The sequence below is a fragment of the Pseudopipra pipra genome, chromosome 3 (genome assembly GCF_036250125.1).
Source record: "Pseudopipra pipra isolate bDixPip1 chromosome 3, bDixPip1.hap1, whole genome shotgun sequence".
In the NCBI taxonomy this organism is placed as follows: Eukaryota; Metazoa; Chordata; class Aves; order Passeriformes; family Pipridae; genus Pseudopipra; species Pseudopipra pipra.
In genome coordinates, this window is record NC_087551.1 from 94,357,491 (window position 1) to 94,371,746 (window position 14,256).

The following is a 14,256-nucleotide window of genomic DNA, read 5'->3' on the forward strand; positions in this document are numbered from 1 at the left end:
AAATAGGAAAATCCTGGACACAAATTAAATTCAATTTCAACGTATAGTATGTAGGGTTTGGGGTTTTTCTGTGTTTGTTTGTTGGGTTTGGGTTTTTTTCTGAATCATAAAATAGTTTGAGTTGGAAGGGACCCTCAAAGGACATCTAGTGCAACCCCTCTGCAATAAGCCAGGACATCTTCAACTAGATCAGGTTGCTCAGAGCCCCGTCCTACCTTAGAATGTTTCTAGGAATAAAGCATCCAACACTTCTCTGGGACGCCTGTGCCACCCTTATTGTAAAAAACTTCTGTCTTGTATCTAATCTAAATTGACCCTCCTTCATTTAAAACCATTACCCCTTGTCCTATTGCAACAGGCCCTGCTAAAAAGTTTGAACTCGTCATTCTTATATACTCTCTTCAGTTGCTGAAAGGCTTCAGGTGTTCCTGAAGCCTTCCCTTCTCCAGATTGAACAACCCCAGCCATCTCAGCTTATCTTCACAGGAGAGGTGTTCCAGCCCTCTGATAATATTCGTGGCTACTCTAACAGGTCTGTGTCTTTTTTGTGCTGGGGGCCTCAGATCTGGCTGTAGTCTGAAAAAGTTCTTAAGAGGAAATGTACAAGGGTGTTTCTTTTTTGTTTGTTTGTTTGCTTTTGTTAGGTTTTGTTGGTTTGGTTTGGTTTGTGGGTTTTGGTTTTGTTTTCTTGTTGGTTTTGTGTTGTGGTTTTTTTTTTTTTTTTTTTTTTTTTTTTTCCAAGAAACTGAGTTAAGCTGTGTACAGATGTATCCTTGGAAGACCTGCACTTCTGTCTATTAACACCTCCTTTCCCTCCCAGTCTGTAACTGGAGTTGTTTTCTTTTAACAGATATAGTTTAAATTTATTGTGAGATAACAGGATTTCACTGATTTATAGGCTAAAAAATTAATAATAGGGGATTATAAAAGAAGATAGAGAAACAATTATGAGATTTTCATTATTTGCTATTATCTAACATGTCAGATAGATTGATCCTAAACTCATTCCAAATAATCACTGCAGAAAGGCACAGTCTAGAGGAGCTCTTCGAAATATTTGCACATTCATCTTTTAGAAACTGTTGCTAAACATCCCCACATATGGACTGAGATTTTTAAATACAGAAATGTGTGGAGTTTTTTCTTAGAACAGACAATGTGACTTCTGCAAATGAAAACCTAAGAAAAATAATAAATTTTTAGGTATTACTTCCAATGACTTTTTCAATCTGGTGGGTTTTTTTCCTGCATTTCTGTTTTTCCTTTGTTATTTTATAACAAAGCCAAATGGGATATCTGAAATCTTTCCTTAAAAAGAACAGCTCACCCAATAAAATACATAACTGGAGAACAGTTACTAAAGTAATGAAATTAAATTAATTGCACTGAATGGAAAAACATTTTTCAATTCATTATATTTGTATATTCAATTTAGTTTATTTTGAAAATCTTACAGAACCAGGCACAAATGACAAGATATTATACTGTAGTACAGAAAAGTCTTTTTCATCACAGAATTATAGTAGGTCTCTCATGTACTTAAAGAATCCCATTATATCTACAATAAATATTTGTTTTATAAAATTTAAATGACTTTTTGAGAACAGTTATAATAAGATGGATGGCTACTGGCCATTGATTCATACAGTTCCTTTTTGGAATGCATCTTTTCAGATCTTAACCCTATACTAATAGCTCACAATAACTGAAAGTCTTTGCTTTTAATGGAAAAAAATGGCAACTCCTTTTTAGATTAGCAATTTCCAAATTTCATTAAAGAATTTAAAGTTTCCCCTGTATGGGACACTAAAGAATTTGTTATGGGATTAATATGAACACAGTAAAAAATCTGGAGTTTTCAGAATGTCAACAAAAATGCCTATCTGGATAATTGCATTAAAAACACTATACCTGCAGTTGTCCTAAACTGAATACTATGTGTGTTGTAAGACCTATATTTTATTATTGCAGCTATTAATAATTGCACTCAACTAGAGATGAATTTTTAAAGCAGAATTTTATCTCTGAAGTGTTCGATTATTGTAAATTTGTAGCAGTAAAAATGCCTACAATTTAGTTTTATATTTTTCAATTGTGAGTTTGTTTTAAATTTTTGTTTTCTGTCAGGATAGCTTCCATTTTAACTTTAGGACCCTACACTTACCTTCTTTGGCCCTGGATGGAAGAACGCCTGGAATGCTATAGAAGAGTGGCTTGCAGAACTCAGGGCCTGGGTTCAATATCACTGTATTAAACAATAAAATCTAATTGATTGCTGTGTCCTAGAACTTAATGTTCCACTTTTGCTGGACAATGAAAGCCATATATCAGAAAAAAACCTAGGCATATAAAGAATTATGCTCTTTTATTTATCAGTTTGAGAGCAGTAATAATCTTCCAAGGGAAGAATATTCTATTCAGAGTGCCGTGGAATATTGTCCTTATAATGTTTGCTAAATATCACAACAGTATCAAGAAAAATATTTGCTAACACTGTTAAATCAGTAAACCAAGATGTTCTTAATAAAGCTCTTTTCCAAACATCAGTTGCAAATCATAAAAAGATCTTCCCTTTGGCTTTAACCTCCAGCCAAACACAAAGTATGTGCAAGCATGATGTCCAGTGTGAAGTAAAACAAAATACACAAAAGAGGCTGGATACTTTTCTGCACAAAATTATAATAAAAAGGTTTGTCTTTGGAGAATAAAGCTCCGAGTTATGTCATGTCCCAAAAGCTGAATTACAATAGCATTTCTGTGCCTTGGATGATGCTCAGCTGTTGATATTTACTGATCTCTTCACCGTAGCTCTCACATTCTAAGGTGAGATTCTTCACAAAATAATGTGGAATTCTAAAATACCTCAGATAATATACACTTCTGAAATGCTTATTCCTCTCCATTTTCTATACAAGGAACCTCTCCCATATGGAGACCACTCATTGCCAACAACTGAAATTTGAGAAGATTAAGCCTGTGTCTCCTCATTTCACCAGGCCAAAGGGCTTTTAAGCATACATGTAAACTGTTCTGACAACATAAGAAGCTTAAGCTATACCTTAGGAGTGTATGATTTGAATATTTTTTAAATATATATCATATTTCTGTTTACATTTCCATTTTAAGCTATCTGATTATGACCTTGTCACTTATAAGTTTATTTATTTAATGAAAAAAATCCTTAAAGAATTTTATATTAAATTACATAATTTAGTTTTAAATATGTCATTATTGTGTTTCAATGTAACAGTTAATAAGTACCATGCAATGAAGTTAGTAGTGAGGTTAATGAATGTAATAACTACACAGTGACACCATATAACATGATTATGGAGCATAGTATTTTATTTAATTTTGGGTTATTTCATTTTGAAGAGGACCTTTCATCACATGCTTTCATTTATTAATGTTTAAACCTTCTATTCTCAATATGAAGGATAAGTGAGCAAATAAAAATGCAGCATTCTTAGACTTCCATTCAATTTAAAGGATCTGAATCATTGAAGTTGACAATGTCTCGTTAAAATCTTATTCTTGGGCTTATTCCCTTACTCAGCTGTGTTTTCCTTTCTTTCATCCTTTTTATATTAATCAATTTTGGGTTTCATTCAAGCTATTTTCTTAGACTCAGATTGACAAAAGTATTTTTATATAAAATTCTCTGGCAAACTCCTTGTGATCCCTCAGGACTTAAGGTGTTTGTCAAATTTTTTCTGTACAGCAAAAGCCTTCTGTATTACTCCTAGTCAGTAGTTTTCCTAACTCACCTGAAAACAGCTCTGTCAGCCTCATTCAGCTTCCTAGGGACATACCGTGTTTTCCTGAACAATCCTCAGGAGAGCATCTGGGGGCACTTAGCAAGATAAGATTTGCTAAGGTCCTCCTATTTTTTAAGTTAGGGTGAAAAAAACCTCACCCAAAAACTTATCCATTCATTTGAATTCATTCTTGTCCCGGGCGGTATTGAGGTACAATACAAATGAAAGTATTTATTCACAGCATCACAACACCACATGGTTATGGAAACAGGTGAAGAAGGGAGAGAAAATTCAGGCTTGATCTAATTACTTTGAATGAGAAATATCTCACATGGGCCCTCTCTTCCTCTCCCCACTTCTGGACCATTTCCTTATAGATTGTGTTTGCTGTTATAAACAGACTTTTATTTCAAATTCTACATAATTAAGAGAGGATTACACTTTTTCTGTTAAACTGGTAGTTCTTGTTTAAAAGATAGCCTGGTCTCACTTATCAAGCATAATAAGTATTGTTTCACTTAATTGGTATTGCAAATAGTCTTCTTGTTATGCTATCTATCCCCTCTTATATTTTGTTGAGTTGTCCTCTAATTTATATTTATCTATAAATTCTTCCTTTCCCCATGTGGTGATCTATGGCTCCACAGGGTGCAGTGAGTCTCCTTGTCACTTTACTTTTCCCGTGCTCCTGACACTGAATTTGTGCCAGCTCTGACTTGTTTCTCCTTTCCATGAGCAATTTAAAAAATAGCACACAGACGTCTCAGCTGGAGGGATGGGGAGGAGTGGATAATTTTCTGCCATTACAGTGTCTAAATAAGATCACAGAAATTCCAACAAGAGTCAAAGTTGATACATACGAGGAGGGGCAATACAAGCAAAGGATTAAGGAAAAAGTAGTAAAGTGCAGGAGGAGGAAGAACAGAAAAGCACAGCACATGGCTGCTTTTAGGCAGCAGCCGCTTGTCAGAGCATCTCATCTCTCTGTGAAATTGCAGCCACAGTACGTGTGTTTCACTGTCATATGAACCCCCAAACACAGCTTGTAAAGCTACATGTTCACTTAGAGCTAATGCAGCTCATTACTTGCTTTTGGTTGCTACCAGATACAGCCTTGGCTATCCTGGTGTTACAGTGAGTTTAAGGCAATAAATCTCTAACATTCTTTTTTCATATATCTATATAAAATATAGATATTTACATATAGACTGTATGTAATACAGACAGAATATATATACACACACATCCATATACATTGTCTTTATTTATTTATTTGCTGCAACCATCATAATTTACCCCTTTGTGAACTCCCTCCTGTTATTTTGTCGAGTAGTAAGTGAGGATCCTTGAAGGTTGTTGTTTGGACATGCATCTGCAGGCATGCTCATATGTATATTCTTTAACATAAAAATGGAAGTTAGCTGTAAATTGAAAATTAGGGTGCAGTTTTCTTTCTTCACCTCCTAACCCAGAGAGGTGTTATGGAAACTCATTAAATGTTTTATATTATTTCCAAAATAATTAAATTATAAATAAATAAATAAAACATCCTAGAAAATATAAATACTTCTTTGGTTAGGTGAATATAGAAATAGCAGAAGTATTCAAAACTGATGCATAATAGATTTGTTGGAGGACCTCTACATAGTTTTTTAATCTGAGTTAGTCCTTATACAGGTGTATTTTCAAATCTCATTTTGTTTAGACTTGATTAATTTAATTTTATTTTTTATTATTTTACTACATTTTTGAACAAATAATTTTACTTCAACCATATACATATTTGGCTTAATACAAAATGGGGAAAGTAGCTAAATTAGAAGGATAAGGATAAATGAGTTGACAAAACCCACTCTAATTCTTCCCTGCATTTTCAGTGTCATGAAACTAAAGTGTCAGTAGTTTTCTAAGACAAGAATAGATTATCTCTTGGTTATATCCAAAACAACATCAAGAACCTTGTTAAAGAAACAAGATTTGGTTTATTTGTTCAGACAAAAGTATTATATTATTTCATTAACAGATCCAACATCAAAATTGCTCCTCTGTAGGTTAGTTCTCTTAATTACAGGTAAAGTAGTTTTTCTATACCTGAATTTGTGTCAAAGAATAACTACTGGAAAATCTTAACCAGAGGAAGACTATTTCGGTGACAAACCTGTTATTAATAATTTTAATAAAACTTATCACAAACTCTTAATAATGCAATAGATTTCAAAGAACATATCTGACATACTGTACATAAGGAAAATATTACTGCATGGAAACAGAAAGTCTTATTACATGTATAAACAGTAGATTAGTGTCTGTGTGAGGAAATGATGGAATAAGAATAAAAATTAAAACTTTACTTAAAGTAGTATAACATGAAAAACAAAAAGAGAGCTTCCTCTGCCATCTCTGATCCTGCTGCAGCCTGGCTGTGTTCAGATCTAGAAGAACAGGGGTGGTTTAATTATTTCTCATTGTTTCTTATAAGAAGCAGTGCTTGTCAGCAGAGGTGTAGTATGATACTAATATAACTATAAAGCTCTCAAAACCTTGCCCTTTAGTTCTGTATGATGCTGTAAGAGTCAGCACACACAGGAATTCCCCGCAAGTCTGTCTTGTTCCATAGAGCACAGTGCAACATTTGGTATGCAGAAATTAGAGATTTTAGATTCCCTGTGCAGTCTTATCCTGAGTCCTCAGGTAAATGCATTGTCTTACCATTTTATTTGAAAAATTATTTTCTATTTGTTTTTTTCCTCCCATGGGATTTCTCTTTAACAGGTCACTGTGTGTTTGATACTCAGTGAATAAACAGCTATTTAATGCTTCCTTCAATCCTTCTTCAGTGCATGGCCTCAAATCATGTTTAGCCCAGAGCATTGAAACATGTCACTTGTCTAAGTGACATTGAGTTTTAACCCACCGATCCTAGAAGCTGGGGACCTGGCTGCCATCAGTACAGAAGATGAAATCTCAACACTCTGCAAATCAGACCAAGGATTTCCAGAAAATGCCCAAATAACATTATATATACATATGTCTATTTTTTATTAAAAACTTGATTAATGTAATTTAGATTAGATATCACTTCTTCTATCCAAGGCTAGGGCAGATTTTTAAGACTATCTATGCTAGGCCCTAAAATCAGTTTCAAAAGAGCATTACTTTTTTCATGGCAGAGGCAGAATTCAAACATATCTGAAAAATTTAATTTCTTTTGTATTACTTCCTGTACAATAAATGTCTTCAGTTAAAAAGAACTGAGGAACTTTCAAGATTCTTTTTAGATAGCATTGGAGAAATCTTTAATAAAGATCGAAGCATGAATGCTTCTAAGGAGAAATTGATATAAAGAAATATGGGTGGTTTACCTTATCTAAATAATTTGTCTGATACAAAGAAGTTCCAAGCTTTCATCTGATTTTAGAGTTAATACCTAATCTGAGATAAAATTACTCTATTTATATTCGTATGCATCAAGAATTAATACTATGTGTGTGCATTTTCAATAAAGAAAACTTTGCTTCAGTAGCGCTTTTGCTTTCAGAACAACCTAACCTCATGATGCCTGTTAGTGTTTCCTGAAAAACTCAGAAGGGGTGGTCACATTCCCAGTGCCTATTGGGACCCTGTGGTTTAGACTACTTCCTACACAGATCCCATGAAAGGTCGAGGGAGCGCTCATCTGTCATGGGCAGAATAGTTTCGTGATAAGGGTGGTGAGGCACTGGAACAGGTTGCCCAGAGAAAATGTGGAGTTCCCATTCCTTGGAGTGTTCAAGGCCAGGTTGGTTGGGGCTTTCAGCAACATGGTCTAAGGAAAGGTGTCCCTGCCCATGGCAGGAGGGTTGGAACCAGATGAGCTTTAAGGTTCCTTCCAACCCAAACAATTCTATGATTCTAAGATTCCATGATTTGTTGTTGCAAGCTTTAATAGTGTAGACTCTCAAACAGGAATTGATATAAAGCGTCGCTATTCAATTTACTACTATGGACGTAACCAAACTACTTGTTTTCCATGAATACTCAGTTAATATAAAAATTTAGCATGTAACAGTAAAGGCTACAGTGAGTCAGAGGAAGCACACTGGTAATACTGCCAGCACACAGAGCACAGGGGCATTTAGAAATTGTGGAATGTGATGCACCTCTCAGTTGGTAAAGCTCAAAGGAAACATTCCTTGTCATTTTGCAGCCTCAGATGAAGGACTGTGTTGTTCTTTGTGGGACTGGGAGAGATTATTCCTTCTTGAGAGTGATCTTGAGAATTTGTTGAGCAGTGGTGTCCAGATTCTCTATTGGTGAACTACAACAGCTATAAGTGTGTCCTCCTGCGATTGGAGTTGCATTTTGTATACCAAAAAAACAAATGAGCATGTGTTTTAGGGACCCCTTGCTCACATTGTGTCGTTTGCTGTAGAGATAATATTCCACTTTGTGGGACTGGAATCAAATACTTCTTGACAGTACTGATTTTTACTTTTCTCTGAGGGGCACACCTGCAATGTTATTAAATTTCTTCTTGTGTTTTGCTGTGTGATGGACAGTTTATTTGTTTCCTATTCCCTGATTAAAACAAAACAAAACAAAACCCCAAAACAACAACAACAACAAACTAGAAATAAGCAAGAAGGGAAAAAACCCAGTTTTTTTATACTGTCTCAACTTCTGTGTGAGTTAGAGATCTGCCTGCTGTACCAATTCAGGTGGCAATCTGCCACTTTCAGCAGTAACCACGACCACCTCTCTCTTTCATACACAGCTTGGGTTTCTTGCCCTCCAGAATTTCCAGGTAAATGGTCAATTAACATGTAAAGAGGAATTTTACACTGTATCCACAAACTTTTAGATTTGCCATTACTGGAAACTCTGAAATTTTCAATGGGAAGTCTCACTGCACGTGGTGAATGCCCCAGAGTGGCATTTTTGTAGGGGCACCACCTTTATGTCACATGTGGGCCACAGGATTCTAGTCTAACCCTCCCAGAATTTGTTGTAATTTCTGAATTTGGGTTCTATAGTGAAGAGGTTTTGAAAACCTTACAGAAAAAAAAAGCACCAATGTGCTATACACTGATTATAACTTGCTTCTAAACCAGCCTTACATCTAAATTAACCACTGAGCTTTATTTCGCTTTCTCAGTTTCTCCAATTAAAACACAAACAGCATTTCTTGTAAAGAACATATTCTTATTTAGAATTCAGTAACATAGAGATCACACAGCTAAATTAGAACTCTGATAAAATAAGTTGTTTAAAATACTCTCTCTGTGTCATGATCATATTATCATTATCTTTCATAATATGATGGGGAGATTTGAGACTATTTAGCTGTACCTTGCAGAGTTCACATAGATCTGAAAATATCTTGTGTATTGTGTGTCTGTTAATGAGAAGGGTAACTAAGGAAATGTCTGCTCTGGACACGCTTTTATAATGATCTTTATTTATTCTTTTATTAATGTACCATATAATTCATATTACAGTTCAATATTTCAGCCTGAAGTTTTGCCAGCTTTGAAATCCAGAGCTCTGGATAAGCTAGATAGAATGTGACTACATGTATATTTCATTTATAGAAGAAAACCAACCACCAAAACAGTATTTCTAGGACATAAGTTAGTATACTTGGACAAATGAATTATCAGTTCAGTGATATGAACTGCAGCCTATATATAGCAAAAAGTTTTAGATTTGGCATACATTTTGTCAATAGCTAGGAGGTACTAGCAAAGATATAGTTTTGGTTTTCCACATATGGTTTATTTTTTCTTTTTCTTTTAATTGTTTAGTACTTTCTACAGTACACTAAAATTCTAAGTAGATTTGAAAAAGTAAATGCCAGTTGGTAGTTAGTAATATTTAGAGTGGTGCTCTAAAATGGTTTAAAGAGCAAATGAAAGAAAATATAAATTATAAATAAAAGTCCATTTGTGTGATATGTAGAAGCATATAGGATGGAATGTTTTGACGAACACCTTTAAGAACTATTGAATGCCATGTATTGAATGAAGAGTGTAAATCTTCCCTTTCTTTCAATCGAAGCTGTTTTTAACTAGGATTTGAGTGTCCCTTATGTTGTTAACAACTAGATAAAGCAAATGAGATCATAAATAAGAATGAAATTTCTCTGATGCAGTTTGTATGTCCTAATGAAAAAAAGAAATCTAGTAAGAACTTCTATGTTTCGGTATGTTGATCTTGTTCCATTACAGACAGAAAAGAGATTCAGCCATAACTCTAAATAGACTTTTCCAACATCAGTATTTCTTAACATGATGTGGTGGTTTCACAGCTCTCAAAAATCCAATTTCCAAGTTCCCCACAATTTGCCTCAATGTGAAAGAGAAATTCTCAGACAGGCACAACTCAGCATGGGGAATCCTATCAAAATTTATTACTAACAGAATAAAAACTATAGAAACTAAAAAGCAAATAAATACACAGTATTAATACAATTTCTACCACCCCTGGGGTCCTCCCACATCAATCGAGAAGAAGAACCCTCCAGGACAATAGCTAAAGTCTCTCTCATTGGGATATCAGGGAAGGGATCTTCTTTACCCCTACCAGCTGCTTGGCCTCTGCTGAGGTCTCCTCCTGAGCTGCAAGGGAACACTTGCTCCATCAGGTCTTCATCACGAGCTACAGGGAGTCAGCTTCTGAGTCCTTTCTCTCTGTTTCATGAAGGTGCCTCCCAGAGAGTAAGATGCCCACTCTTCCTCTCCAGGTTGCAGGGTTTCTGGGTTTTTGCTCAGTCTTTTATACCCCAAATAGTTTTCACCAAAAGTCCTTACCCAGAAAAAGCCTGCTTGGTTTGGCTTCTCTCTATTTCAGCTGCAGCTTCAGCTCGACTTCACGTGGCGGAGGGGGTATTCCTCCCTGCTTCCTCATCCTTCAGTTTTCAGCTGCCCTCATCCAAACCCACATAGGGCACCTCCGAGCCCCTCGGCCCGTCTCCATTGCTCAGTCTCAGATCCAGGTCTCCCCCTCCCCTGCCATTATGGGGGAGGTGGCAGCGAGACTGCTTGAAGTTCTCTCTCTCCTCTGCCTGGAATTATTCCAGCTCTGCACGATCGCCACTGCTTCTCCAGGGTCATGACTATCGGCCTGACCCACTCCGGGCCACTCCTCAGTCCGTCTGGCTCAGCTCCAGTGCTATGCCTGCCTGCCAGGGGGGGCTGGTTCCAGCCCCCAGCTGGCCTCTCAAGCCCCACTCCATCGCCTCTCCAGGGCAGTGGAGGAAAAACCCCCTAGCATTTGGCCACAGCACCCAGTCCAGTTTTAATACTGTTCTGGGCCCCTGTAGCCCAGCTGGGGGGGGGGGGGAGAAGAGGGGCTTGGGCCCCGCAAGGGGCCCGTCAACCTCTCTCCTCTCTCTCTCCTCTTGGCTTCAATTCTCTCTCTGCCAGCAAATTCCTCCCGGCTGTTGTAATATGCTAATTTCACAGGGGCTAAATGCAGCTCTGATTGGCCCTACATCGGAAACTCACCTGGGACCAACATTTCCAGCCCCTGAGGGGTGAGTGAAACCACCACACATGATGAGTTTCCTAGTAATCTGGACTATTTAATGAAACTCTGGAATTTCATACTGTCAAGGAAAAAAGCATCTATGTCACCATATTAATTTCAGAGAGAGACTAAATCCCATTTCAGTTTGGAGTTTTTTTAGCTCCAATAATATGAACTGTGTCTACTCTAGTATTGGCAATCTAAACTCACACATTTTATATTTTAGCTGAGAATTTCTGATATTAATAGGTTTGAGTTTTGTTTCAAGTAATCAACATTTTTGAAAAGGAGAAATTTATTTTGTGTAGTCCTCCGGAGTTATTCAGAAAAGGAAAGCTAAATCTGAAACCTGGAACATGGTTATGAAAAACAAAAAAAGCCATCTGGTAAACTAAGACATTAATTTGCACCATATCAGGCACCCCAATAGCTACTGAAGTGTGTTCATATTAACAAATGGTGTGGTATAATTAATGACTTTGGAATGATCCAATGTGTTCCAAAGACCTGTTGCCTGTATTAGACAAAATCCCTGTGTGCACTCTTCATAATACCACAGTTAGTGCAAATTGCTTGGCCTGCATTCAGTTGTGCTTAAACTTCTATTTTTCATTAAATGGGGGTAGGACTTAATGTACACAACATCAGTTCTAGCAGGACAGTTCATATCAATAATTTGCTGTCCAAGCTTAACATTAGCTAGCATCTATAACCCTTATTTATCATTTCTCAATACCTGAGATTTGCAACAAATATACGTGAGGTAACTGCCACAGCAGGGAGTCAAATGAAGAGATTTTGTCATAATTTAATATGATTATTTTGTGATTAATATTTTGATACAAGACTGTTTTTCCTCTTTAATTAATGAAAAAATAGTTTGGAAATACAACTTTTGATCATAAAATGGATAGGTGTAATGAAAAAAAAATCTTCACATTTCTTACAGAATAATAGCTACTTAACTAGTAATACATTGAGATGAGATGATAGTGAATCACTGCAGTCAACACATTTTGAATCTGGTGGGGTTTTTTCTAAGTAGTGTCCACATGATTTTTTTTTTTTATCATTAATACTAGATTCTTTTTTTCCAGGTTGACTGGCATGAATCTACCTTCTCCTGTTATCAGCAGTAAGAACTGGTTACGACTCCATTTTACGTCTGACAGCAATCACCGACGAAAGGGATTTAATGCTCAGTTTCAAGGTAGGAAACCTATAAAAGTTCAGCAAAAAAATTCCTTACCTTTAAACATCACTAAAGTGGGGTAAATTCGAAAATTATGTTTAAATATCAGGCTTGTAGTAAACAGCTGACTCATACTACTACTGCTCTTACACTGAGTATCTCTTATCCTTGTGTGATCAGACATCTCTAGGGATTTACTTTTGGGAGAAATATATGTGCTTCACAATGCAGTTTGCTCTAACTATATATTTGCTTGCTCATTTTGTCTAAATTGCTATGCATTCAGTCTGATCTTTGCTTTAAAAACAAGCCTGGAATGCAACTTGCAGAAAGTCAATTCACACAAAGGCATACTGCCATCTAAACATTGTCTTCCTTCATTATTCAAAATCTAACTCCTATTCGAAAGCTACATTCATCATTTGGAAATTTGACTTAACCATAGTATAGTACAAATTATATTTCAGGCTCTTACACAGATTTCCATACAAAACTTTAAAAGAAGACAAAAGGATGTCAGTGTTGCTGTCAATTTCTACTTATGTTCACCTAGATACTTTTTGAAATGCAATTTTTTTGAATGGCTTCTTTTTTTATTTTTGTACTTCATAAATCACTACTCAAGATGAAAGACATGTTAGTTATATTGAAAGTAAAAGAGATTCTTAATTTATTTTACTTTTAAATTCTGCACTTATATAAGTTGTTTCAACCCTTTTACCTCCCACACCATCATATCATTTATTACTGTAGACCTTTCTTTTTTCCATGAAACTCTAGGACCTCTATCATTTTAGAAATGACAAACATACTGCAACAAATATATGTTTCTGGTGATTATGAGATACATGTGCAACAAAAGCATTTAACATACATAAGTCTTTTAGTTTTAAAAATATTTTGACTATGTCGGTAAAAAAAAATTGTGAAATTTCATTTCATTGTGGCAGCTCAACACAAGTATGTATTCTGTGATCTTTTGCACTTACAATTTATTTTTTCAAAGCTTACCAAGGATGCATATATAATACCACTACTGGTGACTATGAATTTAAATGCACTGCTTATGTTAACTCTGTGCCTTAAGCCTATTTACTGGAGATCACAAAAACAATGTGACTCATCTTGCTAATGCACCAGAAAACTATGAATCAACAGGATAAAAAGGGGAAGTTTGGTATAAAGTAACATACATGGGAAAATAGCTTTTGTTCTTTTTCAATATATCTTATCTCTAGACAAATACTTACCATGAAGTTAAAGCTTTTAGGAAATATCTGGGGAGATCATTATTTCAGATGTATATCTGTTGCTCTGCATAATACATGAAGTATTGGGTGTAAGTGTAAACTTCCCTGATGTAGAACATAGCTTGTGAATGACAAGTGGAAATTTCTTATTGCAATTCAGATTCTTACAATTACAGAAATTTCCTTTCTGAAGTTAATTCTTTTGAAATGCAGTTTTATAAAATTTACTGTATTAAATACAAAGATCTGAATTATGTGAGCCACAGCCCTCTATCTTATGAGGCTCAATTACAATTAAACAAATTCCCATGTTAGTGATATAAACTGTGTTAAAACCTGAGAGAAAGTGACACATAGGATGAAAATTCAGAGTCGCATAAAAAGCTGGTTAACCTAACAGCTTCATTACATCTTTTTTGTTATGCAGCGCTACTAATTCTTTGTATTATATATGTATTTGAAAACTAAGCAATTATTTGGGATTTTATTTTAAGCAGAAGTAACAATATTTACAGCTAGACTAGTCTACTAGTACCACAAATTGAATAAT

General features: G+C 35.5%; 1 protein-coding gene across 2 annotated transcripts in view; it reads left to right on the plus strand.

Annotated features, from left to right (window-relative positions):
* The window catches only part of CSMD1 (CUB and Sushi multiple domains 1), a 1,077,872-nt gene that overhangs the window by 657,351 nt on the left and 406,265 nt on the right, over positions 1-14,256 (plus strand). For both annotated transcript variants that reach the window (XM_064650377.1, XM_064650376.1), the window contains exon 6: positions 12,362-12,474. In XM_064650377.1, the coding sequence (XP_064506447.1) occupies positions 12,362-12,474 (113 nt within the window). The remainder of the gene's footprint in view (positions 1-12,361; positions 12,475-14,256) is intronic.